The following is a 26,441-nucleotide window of genomic DNA, read 5'->3' as shown; positions in this document are numbered from 1 at the left end:
GTTGGTTTTGCCTGGAGAGCTTGGAAAACATGCCATCGCCGAGGGGTCCGAGGCTGGTACTAACTATATATCGCATGGGACTAAACGGTCCAAGTCCTGGCGAGCCTTGTCATAAGTTAATCTTGGTTAGGGAAACTGGCTTTGATCATCTCTTGTATAATTTCTTTCTCCCGATCACCAATGGCTACTCCCAGTTTGTGACTCGTATAATAGGTTTTGTTGCAATCTTTCCCTTTTGTACATATCAAAAACACCTTTTGTTGTCAGGAACTCATTGCTTTAATTTCAAAAATAGTAATAATAAATAAATAAATAAAAACTCTTCCATTTCATGCATTGTAATTTGGCTCTATTGGTTAATCTATCAACCCTTCTGTAATTTAGTTGAATTCCCTTAATTTGGTTCTATTAGTGAATCCATATTTAAGATGTTTGCTAACCATACTAGAAGCCGTACCTTCTAACAATTATCTTAGATTTGTAATCATTTTACTTAATTATTTTTCTTGAAAATTTGGACGAAAAATACTTTGTCGATGTTGTGAAAAATTTAGAAATATCATATTATTTACTGATTATATCAAATTTGATTATCAAACTTTTGATTGCTATATATATTTTGTTTTGAATATTTATTTTTCAATTTCATCCCTTAAAATTTAATTTTTATATTAATTTTAGTCCTTATTTTATAATTGTTATTTATTTTTTCCTTATCATTTTTTTTATTGAAATTTTTTATTTATCAAGAAAAAAAAAAGGTTCATTGGCAACAAATTAAACCTTCAACACTGACACAAGTCACTCCGTATAGAAAAAGACACATTAATGCTTTCAACAGCATGGTTAAAGGGTATTTTTTAATGTTAGGAGGCGCCACACACGCTGCCTGAAATGCTCAAATGCCTATTAGTATTGTATACACATTTGACACATTTGTCCTTTTATATATACATATAAATTTCAAATTGTTCATAAGCTGACATAGTAATAACAAAAAATATCTTAACTCTAGTTTTCAAAATTTTGCTTTTAAGAGCATTTTAATCTTTTTACCCTGCTTTTTATTTATTTTTTATTTTGTATATGTGATCAAATATCAAATTTTTTCTCTCATGATATTATAATAACAAAAACAATTCTTATGAAAATATAAAAATGTTCCTGGAGCCTAGTTTTTTTTTTTCAATAATATTATAGGTATTTTATTATGCAATTCAAATGAAAAAAAAAATCTCACTTAATTTAATAATATCTAATGAATAATGTAAAAATCTTTAATACCCTTGAAAGTTAATGTTATTTTTTTTAAGTGGAATGAACAAACCATCATTAAATTAATATCCCTAGTTTAGTTACAGTATTTTTTTTTTTCAAAGTCAATTAGATGCTTTTAATAGCTTTAACTTGGATTATATCTAATCTCTTCTTTTTTTTCCCGACTTTCTTCGTCCCACTTCAACTATTTATTTTTGGATTTTCAATTATTCATAAAAACATAATTTATTAATTATTAAGGTGTTCATATCCTCAAAAATATATTTTCTTTGAAAAAAGTACAAAACCATGTATTTTTAAATAAAAATAATTAATCAAATATACAAAAATCATTTTTTAATTTGTGGTCAAATCAAAATAAGAGGGAAGAAGTCTGTTCTGATCCCACAATGTAAAAGTTAGGGTTTTTTTTCTTTTATTTTCGTTCTTTCAAAATACAATTAAAACTCTAGTTATTAAATATCGCCTCGCCTGGCACGGCTAATCGATTCTAAACCCCATATCAAAGCCTAGCTTGTTCCAGGTTTTGCAATAAATAAAGAGAAGTTAATTTGGTATAACTTCATGGAAAAAAAAAAAACTATTTCTCCGAAAAAATTTGTTTAAAATCTATTATTTTTTTTAAAAATTAAAATAATATTTTAAAAAAATTAAACTAAAAAATAAAATTAACCTAATATTTTCATAACTCTAATCTTATGAGAGATTGTCCTGTTTGTTTTTATATTTTAAAAATATTTTTAAAAAAATTTAAATTTTTTTAATAATTTTAGATATTTTAATATATTAATATCAAAATTAATTTTTAAAAATAAAAAATATATTATTTTAATATATTTTTAAATAAAAAATATTTAAAAAACAATCACATTTATATTCTCAAACAAAATCAGATTTAATACCACGTAACTGAAAAGCCAGTCAAACAAGTTGCTATACCAGACCGGTTTTGAGAATAAAAAAAAATCGGAGTTTTGGTTTTGAAGAATTTTCAAGACAAGAACAGTGGAACTCGCACCTAACAAAACAAATGCAGATAGATGCTCTGAGACAGTCCTATCTTCTTCTACATGGACCCAAACGAGGTGTTGCATCACCTTAACACATCCCCTGGCCATTAAATTCAACATTAATTTACCTAACAATCATTGCATCCCCTTCTCGATGCACATAGATACACTATCCATGGCTATCTGTTTCTGGCCATGTTAATCTCTCTCTCTCTCTCTCTCTCTCTCTCTCTCTCTACCATAATTCATACAACTCTTGACCTGCAATGAAGCTCCACAACCGCAAACTACAAGTACCATTCAACGATGCACCGTTCGAACACCCCATCACTCCCACTTTCCAAACCTCTAACTCCACCATGTCACCGCCACCGTTCAAAGAACCAACCACCATACCACCGCCAACAACAACTTTACAGCTACAACAGCAACAACAGTTTTATTCACGCCCAGGGTTTGACCCGTCTGTAGCCTTAACAATTCTATTTCTCTTAATAGCTCTCTTCTTCATGGGATTCTTTTCAATCTACACCCGTAAGTTCTCCGTCAACCCATCATCATCATCGTCATCAGAGGGTTTCTATAATTCTCACAGACAACGCGGCACGGGCACACCAGGGCCAGCAAGTACATCCAGCCGTCCATCAAGGGCTTCTACCAGCTCACGAATTACTCGAGGTCTTGACCCACAAGTTGTCAACTCACTGCCGGTGTACTCTTATTACCATGGTAATGTGAAGTACCAGGTTGAGTGTGCTATTTGCTTGGGTGAGTTTGAGGAGAAAGAGGCTGTTAAGATGATACCAGAATGTCATCACGTGTTTCACTTGCAGTGTATTGACACGTGGCTTGCGATGCACGTGACTTGTCCTGTTTGTAGAGGGGCTCACTTCGTTCATGAGAAGGGCGGCGGTAACGATGGTTTGGGTGTGATTCAGGAGAGGGTTGATCAAGGTGCGAGTCAACCAGATGGTGACACGTCATTGGAGGTGAGGGGAGAACTAATAGGTGTTCAAGCCTAGGGGAGAGAATTTTGCTGCAAAGAGCATCTAGCTTGTGAATAGGTTTTGTTGAATGAATATAATTGTAAATATTTACTAAAAAAGTTTTTTCTTTTCTTTTTTTATTATAAAATAGTGTTTCTAACTTAAAATTTGTTAAGCAAATGGAAGCATGAATGTTAAGTGAGGTACTAAGTTTATTAATTCCTTAAACTTCGAATTTAGTTGATGTAATTATGCCTTAATTAGAGTTAACATAGACAGTCACATACATAGGAAGGAAGAACCTGTTTTTTATTCTCAGATAGTACAGGCAATATAATATATATTGATGCAGGTCTCGTGATTATTTATGATAATTTTGGTATTTTACTCCTTCGGTTTGTATACTCTTTTTCTACTGCTTTTTTTTTTTTTCCTCCTGTGAGTACTAGCCTTCTTCTCGAGTGGAAAAGGCTGACAATTTGACCACAGTTTTGCTTCCAGTGAGAATGTGTTTGAAAGTATAATAATGATGATAATTTAAAATATTTTTTATTTAAAAATATATTAAAATAAAAATATTTTATTTTTTTTAAATTTATTTTTTTATTAGCATATTAAAATGATATAAAACCATAAAAAAATTATTTTTAGTAAAAACAAATTTAAAATTTAAGGGAATGCGATTTCTCAAACATGCTTTTAAAAAATAATATTTTAATTTACTTTGTTTTTATAGGAATAGTAGGTTTTATAAACATGTTTTTTTTATTAAAACATCTTGATTATAAATCAAAAATTTTATATATGTATTTAATTAATTAAAACAAGAATTATTTATACTAATAAGTATTAAAAAAAAAGTATTAACTCATATGTTTGACTTGTTTTATTGCTGGTCATATAATGTTTGTTTTAAGCAAAAAATGAATATATAAATGTTATTAACGTGTTTTTTTGACATTAAAAAAATATAATTGTGAATAAAAAAAACTAATGATTACATAAAATAAAATAAAGTGATGATCATATATACTAATAAATGCAAAAAAAAATAAATTAACACAACACCATGTGTTGGATTTCAAATTGATTTTTAACGTAGTAGAAAACTAAAACAATGTTATGAGTACTTTTAGCTTTATTATGATTCTTTTAATTGAGAAATGTCAAAACATGTTTATGATAAGCGAAAATAAATCTTAGAATGTATAAACCCATAAAATAAAATAAAAAAAAGTTGCTAATATCAATCAAATTATAAAATAAAAATATAATCATTCCTATAAAACTAAAATATATGATATTTAACCTCATCTTTTTCCTTTTAATGCACATGTGTTTTTTTTTTTTTATCTTAAAGGTCACTTTTTCTTACCAAAAACAAATAATTTTTATTTTCATAAATATATCATGAAAATAAAATTTATTTACATAAAGCATAAATATATATATATACATATATACATATATATATAAATGAATTAGAATAATTTTTTGAAACATTAAATGCATCAATTGTTTTTTAAATAGTTATTTAAAAAATGCAAAACAATAATCTAAAAAAATCAGAGAGAAGAAGGGTATTAATTTAAATATAAATTTTTTTAAAAAAATATAACATATAAAAAATTTATTAATTTTTTATTTAAAAAAAATCAAACGTTAATGAACTTAGCAAATTAGGCTCACATGCTTGGCTAATTTTGAAAAGGAAAAATGTGTGGGCCTCCAGGCAGGCTTGTTCATGTGAGCCTATTTTTTATTTGAAAACATTATCCGCCTTAAATGTTTTTGAAAAAAATAAAAAGATAGACCATGTGTCGCCTGCCTACTTCTTTTCATATTCCAAACACAGTGATGTACAAAAAATCAAGGTTTTTGGTTTTTTGACCAAGAAACACATTTTTAACCCATACACCTTGATAAACTTGTATATGACCTTAAATAACCCAAAAAACTGTTCATAAACCCAAAATCAACCTAAAACCAAAAAACTTATAGAACTCAAATATATTATTTTAAGTGATAGGAAGACCAAATAATACTTATATGAGAGTCTACTCATCCAATGAAACTCATTGATACTAAGATCGATCTTTTTGTGGTCTAAATTCATGTCAATCGAGACTTCTCTATACCACTGGAATCAAGTGAGCTTCTCTCTTCTCTTTCAAACCAAGAACTAAAAAAATAAAAATAAAATAAAGTTTTGTAATGAAAATGAGATTTTAAAGACCAAAAGGACCAAAAAATTTTTGGAAAAAATAAGAACCAAACTAGACTTCTTTTTGCAAACTTTAAGGTTGCTACCTATGTTCCTCGCTTTTCCCATGTTGGTCCTTCATCTTTCAATCATGCCCTTGTTTAACCAATTAAAGCCAATTGACCATAAATTTAGACATAAAAAGGCTTAATTAAGAGGAAAAAAAAACTTGAATGACCAAAATAAATAAATAAAATCATTGTAGAAGTCCATAGTGAATTGTGAGAATATGAATAATAGCATAGGAAACAATATTTTCCCCATGTCTTTTGGAGTTTCTTTTTAGTTATTTGACACGCGCTTCATTGAGAGTTGAATAATTTTTCATACATGTTTTTTAAGAAATCTGGAGAGTCTGTTGGCCAAGATGTCCAGAGAAATCTGGAGAGAAAAAAAATTAGTGGGAAACTCGATAGCAATACGATACAAGTGACAGAAATACAATAAGAAAAAGCAGAGTTCTTTGGGGAACAATCCAGCATGTTTGAAGATGAAGAGGTGAATGAAAGGATATTTGGGATGGATGCCTAACCTTTGGAAACAAAGGGAAGTCATATCATAGTTGAGAAGAAGGTTGTTTTGGAGGCTAAAAAATTGTCTTTTACTTGTAAGTCAAGAGTGTGGTTAAGAACCATATCTTGAGTAAGAGCATGTAAGTCATTTGCTGGGAAGTCTTGTTTAAGAGGAGGAGGATTGGAAGAGGAAGCCATGAGAATCAAGGGAAGGAGTAATGTTTGTGATTTGAATGGTATGGTGAGCATGTTTATGATCAAGTTCTTGTTGCCTTTTATATGCTCAACAGGGAAGGTGTATTTGAAAAACCACTTGGCTAATCTCAGAAGCTATGGATGAGGAAGCATCTTGCACTTGAACTGTAGCATTTTTAGAAAGGAGGAACAATCCATAACAACTGTAAAGTGATAAGCTGCTAAATAAAACTTAAATTTTTGGATGCCATACTTTACAACTAAGATTTCCTTGAAAATGGAGTGGTAGTGGGTTTCTGACTCTTTAAAAGACCCACTTTTTTAGCCACATATGTTTCGGTGGTCATCTTTGTCTTCTAGGAATACAACACTCTAATATTTGTCATTTGCATCAGTTTGGAGTATGCGTTGTCATGTTGATGGAATGACTAAAGCAAGTAAATTTTTTATGGTTGTCTTTAATTGTTTGACAACTTGAGTCTATTTATCTCTCCAAAAGTCAAGAGTCAACATCTTTCTTGAGCATGAGTTGAAGTGGCTTTGTTATTTATGCAACTTTGGGGATAAAATTTCTAAGATATTGGACAATTTTCAAAAACTGTTGGACTTGTTTTCTCATGAGGGGGCCATCTGAAAATTTTTGGAGTTCTTCAGCTATACAGGTGTTAGGTGTTATAAGCAATATCTGTAAAGATCATGCCAAGAAATTCCATTTCCTTTTGATAGATGCGCTTCTTACTTTCAAAAAGCATGATACCATGTTGATGAACAATTTCTGCAAGCTGCTTTAACAAAGTAGCATGTGACTTCTCATCTTTTAAGAAAAGTAACACATCATCAATGTAGATTAAAGCTAATTGAAACATATGTTCAAATACTTTAATCATGGCCTTTTGAATAATGAGGGTGCCATTTTGAGACATGTTGTTAACCAATTTTTTACCCATCTTTTCGATAAATTTTTTTTGAAATAACAAATAATGAAAAATAATGAAAATCCAAAAAATATATTTTTTAATATATTTGCATCGTTTTGAGCATTTTCAACATCATCTCAAAAGAATTTAAATTTTCAAAGATCTTTGGAACACGTTCGACTTTGAACGCGTTATTTTTAAAAACATCGATTTTCCTCATTCGAGTTGATGTTGATAAGAAAAATCCAACAAAATAAGAAAAATCAAATTTACAAAAAAAAAAAAACAAAGAAAGAAATTGAGGGACTAAGTTTGAAGACCAAACAATATTTTGCCTATAAATAGTAGTCTTTAACACACACAAAAAGGTGGAGGGAAATTTTAAAAGAAAAAACACAAAAAAAAAAACATAAACCTAAATCCATCTCTACCCACTCAACCCTTCTCCTTTCTCCTAGAGTTACCGCTCCCCCCCTCGGCGGACCATCTCTTTTCCCTCATACTACCTCATTAGGCTCCCCTATCCCAACCAACAAAAAAGGCCTTCATTCTCCCTCTTGAAAAAATAAAGCCGCAGCTCCCATCTCTCAAAACCAACATCCTTGAACCTTTTTGTCTCTCTTTTCAAGCTAAAGCCTTTGCCCCTAAAACCATTTTCCCCCCGGCTATCTGACCCTGAGCACTTCTCACCACCCCCATTTCCACAAAGCCCCCTCATTTTTCCCTTCTCCAAACCAGAGAGCCTTCACGCTCCCCTTCCACCTCAACTGCCAACCACACCTAAGGCCCCTACTCTCAATAGTTTCCCTTTTCTTCTTACTCTCTTGGCCAACTGCCGCTCACCCTATCTTGGTCGACCCCGCTTCCTCATAACCGAGACCAGCCCCACAACGACTCCTTTCTTTCTCAGGCTGAACATAGTGGTAGCCCCTGTTATTTTCTTTCCAATCTTCAACGGTGCCCACAGACAACTTCTAACAGCACCTATAATCACTCTTTATGCCTCCGACAGTGACACCCCTCTCGTCTATTCCTCTTCCTTGCCGACAACCTGAAACAGAGAAGAAAGCGAAGCCCAAAAAACAGATATATGAGAAGCAGATCTTAAAAACAAAAACTAAAAAGGAAAGGGGACAAAGCTTATTGTTGTGTTTTTTTTTTTTTTTAGGTGATAATGCTTCTTACCGTCGGTGCAAAAGGGGAAATGAGGAGAAAACATCCCAGATTCGCCCATCTTTTGGGTTGTACTTGCAGCGGCGCGTGAACCCATGAGCCGCCAGTGGTGGTGGCGTGTAGAGAAGATGCGTCGCCACTGTTCCTGAAGTGCCAGAAGTCTTCCCAGCACTGCTCTGAATTTTAGGGGGTTTATTTTAGAAATTTTAAATTTTTTAATGTACTATTTGTTTAGTTTTTTGAATTATTGTAATTTGTAGTGTGTAAATGTGGATGTAAAAAAGAAAAAAAAAAAAAAAAAATATAGCATAAGTGAATGTTTTTATTTTTTGCATGGATGTTTTTATGATAAAACCTCAAAGACAAAAGAAGAATTTAATGTTTTGATTTGATCATGGTTAAAAATTATGAACTTACATGTAACTCTTATTTTTAATATCCAATGAAAAACAAAATTTTCAAAACTTCTTTTAACACATCAAAACCATGAAGCAGCTTACCTCATGTAGAGTGCACTAGGGGTGTTAATACCTTCCCTAGCCACAACCAATCCTTTACTCGTGAATCTTTGACAAGAACAGTATATCTAGGTTTTCTAGTAACCATCAATGAAATACTAGGTGGCGACTCCCAAGAAAAAATCAAACGAACAATCACCAACAAACGCTCGCGGCTGACGTATGACAGAATGGCAACTCTAATGAAATACTAGGTGGCGACTCCCAAGAACAAATCAAACGAACAATCAAACAAAAAATTGTCATGAAACATTGTGCGACTGACGTGCGACAGAATGGCGACTCCACTAGGGAGTCGCCTTTCTGTCGCATGTCACCTGTGCGACGTCAGCTGGTGATTTTCGTTCATTTGCTTGTTTGGCTCTTTGGGAGTTGCCACCTAGTATTTAGTTCAAGGTTACTAGGAAACCCGGATATTCTGGTCTTTATTAGAGATTCACGAGTAAAGGATTGGTTGTGGTCAGGGAGGTATTAGAACCCCTACTTGAGGTAAGTCGCTTCATGATTTGATGTAATTTAAAAGGTTTTGAAAGTTGTCTTGCCAGTGATTTCTTAAAAAGAGAAGAAAAGTTCTCCTTGGTAAGGAGATTCCTATCTTATATGATAAAAAAACTTAATTGCTCTAGCATCAATAAAAACAAAACAAAAGTTTATATTTAATATCAAGAATACATCTTACGTATAAGATTATAATCTTGGATACCAAAAGAAAAATATTTTTTGATATATATTTTTTAAATGTAAACCAAATTCAATGCAAATTAAATTTTTTTTTCATTATTTTTGTCTTTTTAGTTTTTTATCATTTCAAAAACATACATAAAAAACAGAGTACGTTTACATAAATTTTTTACTATATTTACCACATCCAGAACTACATATTATTACAAAATAATCAACATTCAAAATAATCTAAACAACACATTAAACAATTTAAATTTACAAAAAAGGCCCCAAAATAGAATCAGGAACAATGCTGGAAGCCTTTAAGTCGTGGGAACAGTGTTGTGAAGCCTTAGGGACAACAAGAATAGTGCCAAGGAAGGTTTTTGGAAATTTGAACAGTAGCAGCATGTCTGATCCACTTGCTGCTACAACTCACGCACCACCGTGAGGAAGAACTGGGAAATAGTGGGATCGGGATTGACTTACTTTCTTCTTCCCTTTCTTGTCGGTGGTGACTTGCAAAACACTAAAAAACACAACAAAACAGTTGATTTTAGCTTTTTATTTCTTTGTTTTTAAGATATGCTTCTCTCCTTTCAAATCTGTTTCATCGCAGATACTTCTTTGGTTTTTGTCTTCTTCTCTTTTGCTTCAGGTGGCTGGCAACTCCAAGGAGAAATGACCAAGAGGGGGGTGTCACTGTTGGGCTGGCTTCAAGTTGTTGTTTTGCTCATTTTCTATTGAGAAGATCAAAGAAAAAAGATGTTGTCGAGGAGGGGGATTCAGTGTTGTTGGGTCTGTGGGCGCTGGAGGAGGGGAGCTTGTCCAGTGTGGGAGATGGAGGTGAATGGTGGCTGATTTCTATAGGTGAAGAAGAAGAGCAAGCCAACTATGAGAGGAAAAGATAGAGGGAGTGTTGGCTGTTGTGGAGGGAAATGGGGTTGTTGTGCTGTAGGTTGAAGATGAGAAGAAATTAGGGGAATATTGGCTGTGGGTTGAAAGGAAAATAAAGGTTGGTGTTCTTTTCAGTCGGCTCAAAAGAGAACAAAAGGAAGTGAGGGGCTTTTCAGTAGCGACTTGAGAGGAAAAGGGATGAGGAAGCGGAGTGGCTACTCTAGTTTGGGAGAAGAAGCTGGAAATGAAGGCTGCGTGTTAATGACCGAGCTATAGGAGAAAGAAGGAAGGGTGAAGTGGCTGAGGTCCAAGCTAAGAGAAGGGAGCTTGTGATGAGGGAGGAGCTGTTGCGAGTGAGAGTTCAAGAAACGACTAAAAAGGAAGAAGAACAAGCCGCAGGATGGGTGGGGGGCAACTGGTTAGGTAGAGAATGATTTAGGTTTAGGGTCTCTTGTCTATCCCTTTGTTTAATTTCAAAATTGCCCCTCCTCTTGTGTGTGTTGTGGAGACCAGCATTTATAGATAAAAATATTGCCAGGTTTCCAAACTTGGTCCCTCAACTTCTTTTTTTTTTTTTGTAAATTTGATTTTTCTTATTTTTTTGAATTTTTCTTATCAACATCGACTCGAATGAGGAAAATCGGTGATTTTTAAAAACAATGCGTTAAAAGTAGAACTCGTTTCAAATATATTTGAAAATTTAAATTCTTTTCAGATGATGTTGAAAATGCTAAAATCGATGCAAATATATTAAAAAACATATTTTATAGATTTTCATTGTTTTTCGCTATTTTTGAATTTTTTGAAAATTTTATAAAAAAAGGTGGGTCAAAATTGGGTAACAACAAGACCAAAGGGCATGACTCGCCATTAAAAATGATGGTTTGGTATGCAGAAACCTATTTTATATTTGTCTTCAGGATGAATGCCAAGTTGCCAAAATCTTGCCTTGAGATCAAACTTGGAGAAAACTTTGGCATTGTGAAGGTATGCGAATAATGTCATTGTGTTGGCAAAGGGAACTTATCATCTTGCAGGAAATGATTCAAAGGCTGATAATTAATTACCAACCTGAGCTTGCCTCATTTTTGTTCAGACCTTTTATTAACATAAAAGGCTTTACAAGACCATTATGAGTCTGTAGGTTTAATAAGACCTTAGGCCTGTAACTAGGCACATTCATCTTGAGCTAGCTTCTTGTGCTCAAGATTCATTTATGAATGACTGGCTTTCGTGGGATTAATTTCTTCATTAAGCTTGAAAGGAAGCTTAATAAAAAAACTATAGATTTTGCTATAATGGATGAGAACATTTAATAAGAAATTCTTGATGAGAGTTTTAACATTAGTGTTGGATAATTTGGGCTTTGATGAGGGCAATGGTTTCTATGAGAGAGGGTTGGATTTTATAGAATGAAGGGATAATTGTATATGGGAGAAAATGGGTTTTATACTTAATACCACAAGGAAGGATTCTGAACTTGGATTTGAAATAAACATCAAATCCAATAACTAAATCTTTTCCAAGTAAAGGAGAGCCAAAGACATTGGTTTTGATTGAATATTGGGGTAGGATTTGTATGGTAATGGGTTTTTTAGTTTTGAATTGGGTGCAGAATACTTGATCATCTGCAGCTCTGAAGTATTTTTATGTTGGACCCAATAATGAGGTGGATTAACTTTAGGGTTAATAATGGTTCTATGGGCTCCTGTGTCAAATAGGGCTATGGCTTTAATGGGCTTAACATATTTGGAGGTAAAGATGGTAACAGGGGTTAAAGATATTAGATGTGACGGGGTAATAGTAGGTTGGGCTTGGTAAAGTTCATATATCTTATCATTAGAACTTTCATCTGCAAAAACAACTATGGTATTAGGAGTGATCTCATCCGTGAGTGAGAATAAGGATTCAACTTCATCATCATCAAGTTTGAACTTTGTATTTTGGGCTAGAAAATCAATTAACTTCAATGACTGGGCCTTTTTTTATGGACAGGTCTTTGCAAAGTGACCTTTGCGCTTATAGATGAAACATCTATTAGAGCTGGGATTAAAATGCTTTGGGCGTCTAGTTTGGCGGCGTTTTAAGAACTTACATTTCTTTTTGCGACCATTAAAAGAAGATCTATGGATTTTTTTGAAATGCCTCTTCTTTTTAATGTAACAATTGCAATCAGCATAATTTGAACATTTGATCAGTAAATCTGGTCTTTTGTAAGCACGAAGCATAGTTTTATCAAGCTGTAATATCTTGGTGAAATATTTATGTTGACCACATATTTTGTTGAGTGCTTCCAACACTTGATGAAATATGGTGCCAAGAGATTGGTTGTCAATAACTTCTTTTTTGGTTTTCAATAATCTGAAAGTTTAATCAACCAAAAAGGCATGTTTAAGGCTTGGATCATCAGGACCAGAGAGAATATGGTATTGTAGGCACATTTCTTTCAAATACTTTCAAGATCAGATCTCAAATAGGAACAACACTTCATTTTGAAGTACTCATATTGTGCTATTTCCTTGTCATTTAAAGCTTCACCAAGGAATTCATAATAAAGCCAGCCTAAAGCTTCAGAAAGAGACGTATTGTTCACAAATTGCATTTGCTTGTAATCACCTAAAACATGGAACCAATCTTATAAGGTGCCAGAGGACTTTGCAGATAATTTTTGTAATGCATCCCTGAAGGCTGCGCCATCCTTGAGCATATAGCTATTTAGCTATGAATGAAATTCAATGATTTTGTCTTGTTATTTTACTCATAGGATATCATCCAGAGTAAAATAACCACCTGTGCTTAGAGAATGAATATGGGGTTGATAATGGTAAAGATTGAGATTTAGTTCATCATCACTACTAACTGGTTCATCCACACTAACTTTTATGGTAGAGGTGGGTGTCGAAGTAAGCTCTTATCGAGTGCATGATGAATGAGGATCTAATGTCTGTGATGGAAGAGGATCCATCATCAGTAATGATGGCATAAAACAAGTGTTAGAAGAATCATCTTCAGAAGTTATAAGAGTTTCATCACCAGCAGTCTCTTCTACAGATGTATTGTTAAGAGGTTTATGGGTAATGATTTTAGGAATAGTCTGTTGGGAATATGTAGTAAGAAAAGACTAGATAGTGTTGGAAGGTTAGTTTGATTGGATCATAAATTGATAAGGATCCTAGGAGTCTTGGAAAGGATCATCAGGTTCATTCTTTTTAGATTCAAAAGAATCAGAGGATAAAGAGATGATAGGGGCTGGTGATATGGGTTTTTTAGAAGTGGTTAATACTAAGGTTTTTCCTTTATCTCTTTTAGAGATAGGTTTGAAAAGTTTTTATGTGTCTGGGTTTCCAAATAGTTGAGGTGTGATAGGTGGATGTTGTGGATTGTAGGAAGGGGAATGTTTAGCCCAATAAGGGTTTAGATAATAGGAGGTTATCCTGGTTTGTGGAGGTTCAGGAAATGGTATAGGCTTAGATTTGGATTTGACTAATTCAGCCTAAAGAGACTTGAGTTGCATTTTGAGGGACTTAAGCTCTTGTTCCTTCTGAGGGTCTCCATACCTGCCATTAGAAGCTTGAAGGAGTAAATACTCATGGATGGTAGAGATCCTTTGTTGAATTTCAGTACATAGTTGTTCTAGATGAAGAATTATAGAATCAACAGAAACTGTCATCTTTTTGCAAATTAGTCTGAACGAAGTCAACCTTAGATTCAATTCTATAAAGAACAGAATTTTAAGCGATGACATTTTGACTTTGCCAATTGAGAACTACTTCGGCTTGGGTGACTTGTTTAGGGCGTTCATCAACATTTACGCCTTGAGGGTTGTGAACTTGTGGAAGAGTTCAAACCTTGTCTTTGACATGTTCTTGTAAAGCAGGAAAATCATCATCATAACGACTTGTAGGTTGGTACATGAAGATTTTGGGGACTAGTTCTAGAGTTGCCCAAGAAGGAGGAGTATATTTGACAAGATAATCAAAATTTTCGGAAGGTTGTCCCGAAGTGTCAACTATTCTGTCTCCTTGATTGTATCTGTCTTTTAGTGTCTTACCTGAAGATTTCTTTTTTTTTTTTACCTAGGGGAGTCATCTTTTATTTCTAGATTACGGCAATTGTCACAATTATAAGTGTCTAAAAAAACATGGTTGTTCTGAGAGAAAGAGTAGACGGGGAGACCATCCTTAGAGAAGGATTGTACAAGTACTAGGAAAGGAGCATGAGCTGGTTGCATCATCAAAATGGAGGAGGAAAAGATTCTTGGTGTAGAAGTGGAAGAGTCTCCTTTCTTAAAGATGATTTCAACATTATCATTAGATTTTTCTAGTGAACTCAGGTTTTGTGGATTGTATAGGGACAAAGCTTTAATGTAGCTTTTTATAATTGGTAATCCAAGAAAAGGGGAGTAACTTTTGTCAGTCCATTTTCAAGATTTATCATGGGACATGAGTACATGTGGCTCTTTGATTGTTATCAACAGTAACAAGCAAAGCATCATTTGTAACAAGAAGTACTAAATCAATAGCATGGTTTTGGACCTTATAAGTCATTTGATAATGAAGAGTGACTTTATAGGTATCTAAAACTTTATCAGCACTAGTGATCTACAGTTGGACTTTCAAAAAGTGGTTGAGTTGAGGGTCATTCAAAGCCATATTGAAGTTTGGATATAAAGTAACAACTACTGTACTATAATTGAGTGTGGTTTCAAGAGATCCAATGCATGCATGTTGATACTCTAGATATATGGTATCTAGAAGAGCTAATCTTGTTGCAATAGGTAAACCTTTATGGTCATGATAAGACAAGGCTATTCTTATAGCACCAAAATGAATATTTGTATATCAATGAGGAATTTATTGGCTTGGAAATTTGGATGGAATTTTAAGAGTAACAAACTGTTCGCGAAAAGTAGAAAAATTTTTATGTTAATAAAAAAAGAAGTTTGAATATATTTCTTTGCTATACGAGAAGGTTGTTTGATAAGAGTTTTAATATTACGGATAATAGAAGGAGATTTTTTTACAAAATATTATAAGGATTTAAAAAATAAAATGAAAGAAGATATGTTTTAGAAATTTTTTGGTTAATATCTAAAAGCCTAACATTAAAGAGATAGTTGAGTTTAATATACGTAGACTTTCAAATAAAAAGGAGTAAATAAAATATTAATAATCAAACTATATCCAAAAACCTGCTTGGAAGATAAGAAGATCTGTTTCCTTTATCTATCAATTCAAATTTTAAATATTAATATTAAAAAAATAAAAAATCAACCTCACTTGTCGTTTAAGCAGATTCGATCCAAACAGTGGTCACCTCCTCCCCATTATAAAATAAAAATTCTGTATTGCTAGCTGCCTGAAAGGATCATCCACGTAATTCTATCCCTCGGAGCACAACGTCCTCAAAACAAACAAATGGTCCATACCCTCTCTCTCTCCCTCTCCGCCAAAAATCATTCTCTACAATCAGAATTAGGATCCTGTCGCTGTCACACCACCACCGCCGCCACCACCACCAGTCCCTGTTCCGTTACCGCAGTCGCAAAGACCCCTCCTGTCCCTGTTTTTGCTGCTGTGCTATTTGAACTTTCTGATTTTAAAGAAAATGGACTCTAAATTAAATCTAGGGTTTCACCGTACACAAATAGCCGACGATTCAATCTCTCTCCAGCTCGACTCTAGCCTCCGCGACCTCCCCACCGCAAACCCGGTTTCACCCGTTCCTCTCCAATTGCTCGAGCCACTGACCGAGTCTCACTACTGCAATAACCAAAACGGCGAGAAAGAAGAAGACGACGATGACAAAGATGTCGAGGAGTTTAGGATATTAGGGCACTCTTTGTGTTTCAAACGCCGAAGAGAGAGCGATTCTTTGACGAGCAATAAAAGAGAGGCATCCTCCTCTTCTAATGGATTGGATGTTGAAGAGCGCAGGAGTCTTGTCAAAACATGGGGGAACCAGCCGCTAAGCGCGGCGGATTCGGAGATTTTTGAGATAATGGAGAAAGAGAAAGAGAGGCAGTTTAAAGGGATTGAATTGATTGCGTCGGAGAATTTTGTATGTAGAGCGGTAATGGAGGCTCTTGGAAGTCATTTAACGAATAAGTATTCGGAGGGAATGCCTGCAGCGCGATATTATGGTGGGAATCAGTACATTGATGAGATTGAACTGCTGTGTTGTAAGAGAGCACTGGAGGCTTTTGGTTTGGATTCTGAGAGTTGGGGAGTAAATGTGCAGCCGTATTCGTGTACTTCGGCTAATTTCGCTGTGTATACTGGGTTGTTGTTGCCGGGGGATAGGATTATGGGGTTGGACACACCATCTGGAGGGAATACGAGTCATGGCTATTATACCCCTCATGGGCGGAAGGTTTCCGGTGCATCTATTTTCTTCGAGAGTTTGCCTTATAAGGTCAATCCTCAAACTGGGTATATTGATTTCGATAAGTTAGAGGAGAGGGCACTTGATTTTAGGCCAAAAATACTCATTTGTGGTGGTAGCTCGTATCCAAGGGAGTGGGGTTATGCGAGGTTAAGGCATATCGCAGATAAGTGTGGTGCTGTGCTTATGTGTGATATGGCACAGATTAGTGGTCTTGTTGCTGCTAAGGTGCACATTACGATTCTCTTGTTTTGCTTGTCAATTCCTGCTTTGATGGTAACTTTATTTAATGCAATGCATATTCCGTGATAAAAGATGTCTTTGTTTTTCAATTTGTCTTCTGTTAATTATGTTAACTGCTTTCACACATAGCAGTAACAATCTGTTGCATGAATTTGGGGCCTTGCCACTGCTGAGAATCATTTCCCCTGATAGTTTGTAGTGATGCTACTTGTTCTTCAAAACATGTGAAGTTTTGTTTCGTTGAGAGGGTAATGTAGTCCTTTGCCTACCATTCAGGCTATTAATCAACGTCTTGGAATCTGTGTTTTAGAGAAATTTGTGATCTTACATTACATTCTATTGTTTGGTGATGCTATACTATACTATGTAATATGGGAATCAATTTATCTACAGGATTTAAATCCGTCACTCAATAGAGCATTGGCTGTGTTGGCCCAGAATCAGAAAATTGGCCTTGAACTTATTGTTGTAATACTCTGCAAATTTTGTCATTTATATGGAGTATTTGTTCCATGGGGACATGATAACAAGGTTTGCTGATTGATATGCGATCTAGAGATGATAAGTGTCATAGCTTCATATGTACTATATATTGAAAGGGAGTAAAGTTCTGGCACCTTTGCTATGTGGATTCCTTTAAGCTTGAGGAGGGAATGGCCGATTGGAAGCTTAAAATACTGATCTAAGGCATGGGAATAGGATACTGATGCAGGACAACAAACTGTCTAGCAAGTATACCTGGAGACCCTTTTTTTTTATCCATGATATATAATCAATATAATATAGGAGCTATTTTTGTTATTTCTTAATTTCCAGAATTTTATTATTTTACTTTTAGCAACATGTTAATTTTATTTTAGTTGGGACACTATATAAGTATAGTTGAACTATTTGTGTGATTCTATCAATAAAATATTTCTAGTTGAGAGTTTTCTCTTCCCTAGTGTACTCCAGATCCTATTCCCAAGGCTTAGCCGTGAACTAGCCTAATTACCTGCTTTGAGCCGTGTTAATTGCAGAAGCACTGCTCATGTGAAACATGACTAAGTCTGCGCCCTTTCCTGAATAAGACTAGATGATACCTTTTTGGTTTAGGTTACTAGGGTTTCTTGGTGTCTATGTAAGCATTATTGAACATAAAACTTGTCAGTGTTTTTTGAATAGGATCAATGATAGTGGTGTATTTCCACTTTTGACCATTACCTTAATAAGCATGTTATTAATTGAATGGGATCATGGATCAACTAATTTGGCTTCTTTTAATACAGGAATGTCTGAACCCCTTTGTTTACTGTGATATTGTTACCTCAACAACCCATAAAAGTCTTCGAGGTCCAAGGGGAGGCATCATTTTTTACAGGAAGGGTACAAAACCAAGGAAAAGGGGGATCCATCTAGGTCAAGGAGATGAGAGTGATCAATATGATTTTGAGGAAAAGATTAATTTTGCTGTTTTTCCATCGTTGCAAGGTGGACCACATAATAACCACATTGCTGCTCTTGCCATAGCCTTTAAACAAGTGGCTACCCCTGAGTACAAGGCATACATGCAACAGGTGAAGAAAAACGCACAGTATTTAGCAGCTGCTTTGCTGAGAAGAAAATGCAGGCTAGTAACTGGAGGCACAGATAACCATTTGCTACTCTGGGATCTCAGGCCTTTGGGATTAACAGGTATGGTACACATGTAGCTATCAGCTATTGCATATTGCAAGCATAAAACAAGTACTCCCCAACCCTTGAGAAAGGAAGCAAGCTAGTTATGATGATTTTTTTATTGTTTCTCATTATCTTTGCCTCAGTTTTTAATGTGGTATTGAAATGACCCCCCCCCCCCCCCACTCTCTTTCTCAAGTAGCATTAGAAATGGTCTGTTATTATTTTGTTGATATAAGTTATCTTGTTGATAGAAGATCAATTTTGACTTCAAACAGGTGACATTACTTTGATTTTTTATGATGATGGTTCCCACTCTTTGAAGTTCCACATCATTTCCTTTTCTTTATTATACCTGTATGTTTTTTAACATTTATAATTTGGGTCCGAATTTTGGATACATTTATTGCAGAGGAAGACTAGTGAATTTTTTTTCCCCTTGTGTTTTCCCTTTATACACCTTAGTGCTCAACTATGTGAACCACTGAACCCATTTCCTTTATTTTGCATTATCTAGTCCCATATTTCCATATTCTCTGCAGATATTTAGAAATCAAATCCCTTATTGCAACATCAGCCAGCATTTATGTTAAGTCACCTCCCATCCCTTGTACTCAAATGTTGTCACTCCCTCCTCATACCAAGGACTTATGAACCATATTTATTAAACGAGATTCCCCTAACTTATCCTTCAATTGGTGCTACATCAGTATACCCTGTCATTTACTGCTAACAGTTATCCATCGTAACTTTTTTTTTTCCATCTGCCAAGATTCCTTCCTCTCTATTAGCGCAACCTTCTTCTTTCTCAGATACACGTATCCTTTAGGTTGCAAACATCTTGTGTTTGGTGACTAGATGGGATTGGACATAATGAGATGGGACTGGATAAGGTACTCCCTTAGGGGGGATGAAACAGAAATCTGGGCATGGAACAAGAAAAAAATGAACTTTTGTTTCACCCCAGGTGCACACCAAACATTAGCCCAAACAAAGCTTTCATGTCTTCTGTCCATTCCCATGTACCAAACTCTACCTTAGTTTGTTGTTTCTTGTATCACAAGATGTTCATCCTGACAGTCTAATAGCTAGTGTTATTGCTGGCCTGTAAAATAAGTGTGCAACTGAACAACTGCTTTCTGTTTCCTTCGCATGCACCACTTGACCTTTCTTCCTTATAGCCTTGTTTTGCTTCCTCAACATGGTTCATGAGAATGATCTATGTGAAACTTCTATTATAACTTTTAATCTGACTCTGGATTATTTTTCCTTGTAATTTCCTTCATTATTTGCATCAGTTTGCAAGCTTTCTGTGCAAACATGTGACTTTTTTTGAATCTGGTGGGACGTGGACTTTGTTCCTTGAAACTTCTATGAACAAGGTTTTCCTAATGTTTTCATTCTTTTGTGTATACATAGGTAAAGCTTATGAAAAGGTCTGCGAGTTGTGCCACATCACAGTAAATAAAATTGCTATTTTTGGGGAGAATGGAACTATTACTCCTGGAGGTGTAAGGATTGGTAAGTGAGTTTTGTTTCAACTTTTTCCAACAAACACATTGACCTATTATACTTAAGAAATGGTTTCATTGCTTATTAACTTCTATTTTAATCACTTAGGTACTCCTGCCATGACTTCAAGAGGTTGCCTGGAATCTGATTTTGAGACAATTGCTGATTTTCTCCTGAAAGCTGCACATATTGCTTGTATGGTGCTGCGTGAACATGGGAAGCTGCAGAAGGCTTTCATGAATGGTCTGCAAACCAAGAAAGAAATTTTAGAGCTCCAGAAGCAAGTTGAAAATTTTGCAACTCAGTTTGCAATGCCAGGTTTTGACATGTGAATGGGTTTTGGGAATGGAATATTTGAAGTGCCTCCCTGAGCTCTTTTAAACCTGGCAGTCATCCCTATGCGCCTCATTTTGTTGGCTCTAGACAACAAACAGTCCTGGGCTTCTATAGACAACAGTTTTGGTTACATCTTCTGTGGTTGCCAACCCCCTGAAATTGCAAGATGTCACATTGCCACAGGGAGGGATTTTACTGTCTGTTGACGGATAACAAGAGGATCTTGTTGGCTATAAACCCTTTGTCCTCTTGTAACCAGACAGCAGCATCACCCCGCTGATCACTCTGGTAAAAATGGTGGCCTGACTCTGGAAAAAGAGTAGGCCTGGTATGATGTACAGGTTGGTGATTGTGTCTATCGATTGATTTTCCATATAGTATTGTTGATTACTCGATAGAATCTATTGGGCACAGTAAATTTTTCAATATACTCCTATTGAGAATTGAAGCCCTGATTTTGTTACAGCGGTGAAACATTCGGTGGATGGCCATTTAATTTGCCATTTCATTACAGATTACTCTTGACTACAATAATGCGGATCATACTCTTTTACTTTTTTCTTCAGCTCATATTCTTTTGAAGTATTTAATTGTGGATTTGAACTTGCACTGGTGAATGTGATTTGGCCGATCGATTTCTGCAGTTGATCTTCGATCTCTTGTAACGCTACTGTCATCACATTTTGTCTGGAGCCATTGTTGCTATAGCTTGGAATAATTTTGTCTCAGGATGCAGCTGTTTTGTTCGCTACCATCTCTCAGAATGTGAGATGATATATCAAGCCAAAAATAACTTGGTAGACCTTAGCCATGGTTTTTTCACAGATGTTCGCTTATGTAATTGATCATTTTGGAATGCAGGATAGATGGACGTGCATTTTAGGTTTAAGCAAATGGTGGTTGATAGATGTTGCAGATTTTTAGCGATGCACATCCCTCATACTGGATCATTTCATATTGGTGTTCAACTCTTTAGGTATATCCATGACTGTCAACTTTCTTCTTTTTAAGGTATTCATTTGAACATATGATCTGGTTTAATATTGTATTTGCATCTTATGGGTTTTTTTTACCAAAACAATTGTATTTCATATTTCATAAGCTTATTTTCCCAAGGGGGTACTTTAGAACTTATTTCTCAAATATTGGTGTTTTTATTTTTGAAATCGCCATTTGTATTAGATTAGGAAAATAATATATTATACAAATTTCAAATAAAGAAATTAAAACCCTAGATTCATACCATAATTTTATTTTTTAAAGGCTCTTTCATGTTCATCTCTCTATACGTTTCTTAAAATAACTGATTTCAAAATACAATGGCATGACTTGTTATCGTTCTTATCGCAGCCATTAATGTGGCCTTCTTGTACACATTTTCTATTATTATTGAAATAATTCCAGGTTAAAAGAAAAAAAAAGTTCACTGAAGGATTTCTTTGTTTGTTTGACATAGGAGCCCAAATCAGATATGGGTTCGTTTTGTGATTGAATTGTAGAAGTAAAAAATGAGTGGTTCTCTACATCAAGACTTGAAATCTCAAAATTTGGTGAATCCAAGGCCTGAAGTAATGTGAACAAAATAACCATTACTAGCTTTTAGTAAAAAAAAAAAAAAAAAAAAAAAGGGTTTTAGAATAACAAGGATTTGCTTAAAAACTCACCCTTGGGTGGATTCTAGAATTACTTGATATATAATAATTTTAATTGAAAAAATTACTCAGTTAAAGAACTGTGATGGGTATTGAGTGGCTTGAAGGAAGGAAAAGTAACATGCAGGTGACTGAAAAAGCATGGAGTGACGAGCGTTAAATTATTTTGCTCAGTTAAAATGAACACAAATAATCATCCAATTATAAGAAGTTTTTTCAGTAAATCTTGGATGTCCTCGATACAACACTGATGATGGGCTAATATTTACTTGATTTCTGGTTGATCTGGGAGGATTCGAAGTAAATAAAGAATTCATTGACAAAAGGGTACAACTTAATTAGGATGAATTTTTGTCGCTTAATTTTGGTAAAAAACTAAGTAAATTAGTTGTATTTCATTTGTTGAGAATTGACAATGCCTACTACATTCAATAGATAAGTCCATATCTTATAAAATAGTAGAATTTCTCAGTTAATTTCCGAGGATTTGTGTTTTTATTCTAGGCGATGGGCCAATTTTTACTAACATTTAGACAGATGATTAGGCCGATTCTCTGTACATTATGAAATTTATTGAATGAAGGGGTATAGTTTACTTGAGCTATTGCAAATACGATGAATCTCAGTAAATAAGTTGGTGTATATTTTCTAAGAACGCCTAGATTTCTCAAATTCTTAATAAACCAGTGGAGTGGATATATTAGTATATGTTTGGTGATGCAGTAAAGGGAGGGTGTTTCTGTAAAAGTATTTTTAATTAAAAATACTTTAAAATAATTTTTTAGGTTTTTTTTTAATATAATAGCATATCAAAATTATTAGAAAAAAACATCAATTTAATAATATTTTTTCAAATGAAAAATAAGTTGAACTATATTATCAAGCAAAGCCTTAGCAAACATGAGATATTATAGTAAATTAGTTAGAATGATTTTGTTTACTAAAATTGGATGAAAATGTAAATGTTTAGTAATTGGTTTTTGTTTTTCATTAACTAAGAATATATTGTTGCTATATTGAGAAAATAGGTTCTAGATCTAGTAAAATAGTGCCATTTCTGACTAAATTTCCAAGAATGAATGTTTTTTTTTTTTTTTGTTATGGTGATGCACCAATATTTATTAACATTTAGATGATTGGTCTCTTCTAGACAAATCATGAAGTAGAATTGGCTTCATCTATTATTATATTTAAGGGATCATGTTGAATCTATCTCTAAATATTTAATTTTACTTGATCTATCTTTTAAAACATTTCTAGATTTTTAATCTATCATTTTGTTTCTCTAAACTAACAAAACAAAAAAAACTATAACGTGACTTGTGACTTGCAAGTGATGGAGTTGAGTTCTATACCTTTAACTTTGAACTCATTAAAATAAAGTAAAGTAGTTTTTTTTTAGTAAAAATCACCATAAAAAATTAAGGGGCCATTTAGTATATTTTAGTTTTTTATTAGTTTTTAAAAACTTGTAAACTTGTTTGGTTGATATTTTTTCTCAAAAAATACACTTTTATTTAAATGGATACTTAAATTATTGAGAATGATTTCAAGATTTCAAGATTCAAAACTTGGGTGTTCCAAACTCGGTTTTGATTTCTACCCAACTTAAGTCTTGCTTTGAACCTTGAGTGTTTAAGACCCAATTTTGACTTGATTTCTAGATTGGTTTTCGGGTGCTTTAGACCACTTGTGATGTTGACATGAACCTCAAGTGCTTTGGACTCAATCTTGATTCGACTCTTGAATGTTTTAGATCTAGTCCCGATCCATACCCAGCACCAATTCCAGTCTTAACTTGAGTGCTTGGAACTCGATCATGGTCTAAAAACTTACACCAATCCTTTTTGAATGTTGGCACCAATCCTGACTTGAACTCTAAAACCTTGGACCTGGACCTAGTTTTGGCACCTTAAACCCGATCTTGGTTCAAGCCCTAATATCAATCTTAATAGGAACCTTGGGCTACTCAAACTTGATTATGACTTGAATCTTGGCATCATTCTAAACCCTAACCCTAGGTGTGCCTAGAACTTGATACCAGTTTGAACCCTAAAATTGGTTTGTACCCCCGCATTGGTCTTAACCTTAATTTGAGCCTCATCATTGATCTTCGCCTGAACCTCCAGTATCCTGGATTCGATTCCATCTTGAACCCTAAACATTATAGATTTAGTCCTAGTTTAAACCTTGGGCGCCCCAAACCAACCCTGGTTCAAACCCTAACACTGATCCTTACTCGATCCCCAACACTAATCCTTGCTTGAACCCTCAGACCTAGTTCTAACCCAAGCCCTAGGTGTCAAGGACCTATTTTTCATCCAAACTAGTATTGGTCCCATCTTGAACTTTAAACACCTTAGATCTAGTACTAAATGACCTTGAGTCATGACTTAGGTCCCAATGTGAACCCTAATAGCCCTCGACCTACTCTATAATGACTAGAGCACTATGAACTCCGGTTTTAGTCTCGACTCGAATAATGTTCACTCTAGACTTGTTTATGGATTAAATCTCGAACACCTTGAACTAGATTCTAGCTTGAACGCTAAGTATGATGCATGTCAACTTGTCGACACATGAATCCAACTTGAATTCTAAAAAAATATAAGTATAAAAAACTAATTTTGAGAACTTTTGAAAACAATTTTTTTGGATTTAAAATTTTTTCAAATCTAGTTACTAATTTTATTTTTTCAAACTTAAAAGATGAAAACAAACAATTTTTCATATCTTGTTTTCTAATGTTTTAAAGCAAAAGTAGAAAGATAAACTACTCAAACCTTTTATCAACATAAAATTATTTGAGAATTAGTCCCTATATTCTTAATTTCATTTTTGTTGTACTTTGCTATATTTAAAATTAAGTATTTTTGTTCCTCTTTTATAAGATTCTCTCCATATTTTGCATATAAAACTAATGAAATGACTTAAATATTCTCAACTTCACTAATAACCTTTAACCTAACAAATCAATCCAAAATTTTTATATGAAAATAATTTTAAATTTTAAAAATAAAATTTAATATCAAATTTTAATTCTTCATCAAGAAAAATTATGTTTAATTTTAAAAAAAAAATTAAAGAAATGATTGAAAGAAGATAGTGTGTTTAGGCTACTAGTTAAAAAAAAAAGAATTTTTAAAAAAGTCTTAGATGTAGAATTAAAATAACAACATTAAATTTTATATTTATTTGTTTTATGATCAAATTATTTTATATAAAAAAAGGGAGTATTAAAAATGAGCAAGTTCAATCGGATTTCTTTTTCCTATTAATGGAGAAGCTAAGTTAGTTAAGAATCTTAAAACCTCCGTTGGAGAATTAACATGAGTTTTAATACTCAATTCTTGATAAATGTTGCACATGGTGATTTTTTTTTTTTTTTATAAAAAATTATAATAACTTATTTTAAGGAGTTCAGGGTGTGGGATATTTTGGATATATATAATTTAATTTCATTGTGTGCAAGTTATGTGCCATAGTTTTATTAGTTTGGATAGAGAGAATTTAACAGAAACATAGCTTGAAAATATAGGAACTTACGTTTAGGAATATATTGGATACAACACCTAAAATATAAGATCAAATAGAGTCATTTCCCCAAGGATTAATTTACTGAATGAAGGGTATTTACTTAAATTATTGTAAATCGGACTATTCTCAATAAATTCATCATTTTCATTTATATCTTGTTTGTTAAAGAAGAACATTTGAGATTTGTATCTTGTTTTGCCACAAACTAAATTTGTTTACAATAATTAATTCTACCAGCTAAATTATTAGTTGTAATCCTTTTTGAACTATATATGAAAGAATTCAACAAGTCCATTGGACTTGATTCCTCTTCCTATAAGTAGCAAAGCTGAAGAAAGGGAAGAACTATAACTAAAGAAGTTACATGAGCACATTCATGACAAGATTGCTTGGAAAAATGAGCATATCCTCGTAGGGTTCTATTGATCTTGGGTTGTTTAAGTGTGGATTAGCAAAGGAAATTGGTGAAGTCCTAACCAATAGGTCTTTGGTATATGATAGTGCGTTTTTTTATGCATTTGCAAGGAGGTCATGGGTTTAAATCATGTTTTTTGAACTAAGTTTAAAAAAAATACCGTATTGTAAAAAAAGGCTACAGTAGTCTTTTTTTATTTTGTTCACAATATCTTAATTCTAAATATTCAATTTTTATACTAAAAAAAAAAATTAAAGACTAAATAATTGGTTTCGGTTACAAAAATTGTTTCAA

The 26,441-nt window shown here is 33.7% G+C and overlaps 2 protein-coding genes across 4 annotated transcripts; both read left to right on the top strand.

Moving 5' to 3' along the window:
- Positions 1–2,554: 2,554 nt before the first annotated feature.
- Positions 2,555–3,310, top strand: LOC118042335 (RING-H2 finger protein ATL57). The gene has a single exon (XM_035049983.2). The coding sequence runs from the start codon at positions 2,555–2,557 to the stop codon at positions 3,308–3,310; it is 756 nt and encodes a 251-aa protein (XP_034905874.1).
- Positions 3,311–15,676: 12,366 nt separating this feature from the next.
- On the top strand, positions 15,677–22,170 carry LOC118042329 (serine hydroxymethyltransferase 7). Of its 3 annotated transcripts, XR_004686432.2 has the most exons (6): positions 15,677–17,024; positions 18,308–18,713; positions 20,115–20,216; positions 20,316–20,884; positions 21,188–21,308; positions 21,405–22,170. XR_004686432.2 is itself a non-coding variant. In XM_035049976.2 (4 exons), the coding sequence occupies exons 1-4, from the start codon at positions 16,020–16,022 to the stop codon at positions 20,537–20,539; spliced, it is 1,737 nt and encodes a 578-aa protein (XP_034905867.1). In that variant the 5' UTR covers positions 15,677–16,019; the 3' UTR covers positions 20,540–21,100. The 3 variants fall into 3 exon arrangements, 1 of the variants encoding a protein (XP_034905867.1); XR_004686433.2 differs by lacking the exon at positions 21,188–21,308; XM_035049976.2 differs by lacking the exons at positions 21,188–21,308; positions 21,405–22,170 and having other exon boundaries at positions 20,316–21,100.
- Positions 22,171–26,441: the final 4,271 nt, after the last annotated feature.

This window comes from Populus alba, chromosome 1 (assembly GCF_005239225.2).
Source record: "Populus alba chromosome 1, ASM523922v2, whole genome shotgun sequence".
Classification (NCBI taxonomy): domain Eukaryota; kingdom Viridiplantae; phylum Streptophyta; class Magnoliopsida; order Malpighiales; family Salicaceae; genus Populus; species Populus alba.
The sequence above is the reverse complement of the archived record's forward strand: the minus strand, read 5'-3'. Positions and strand labels throughout refer to the sequence as shown.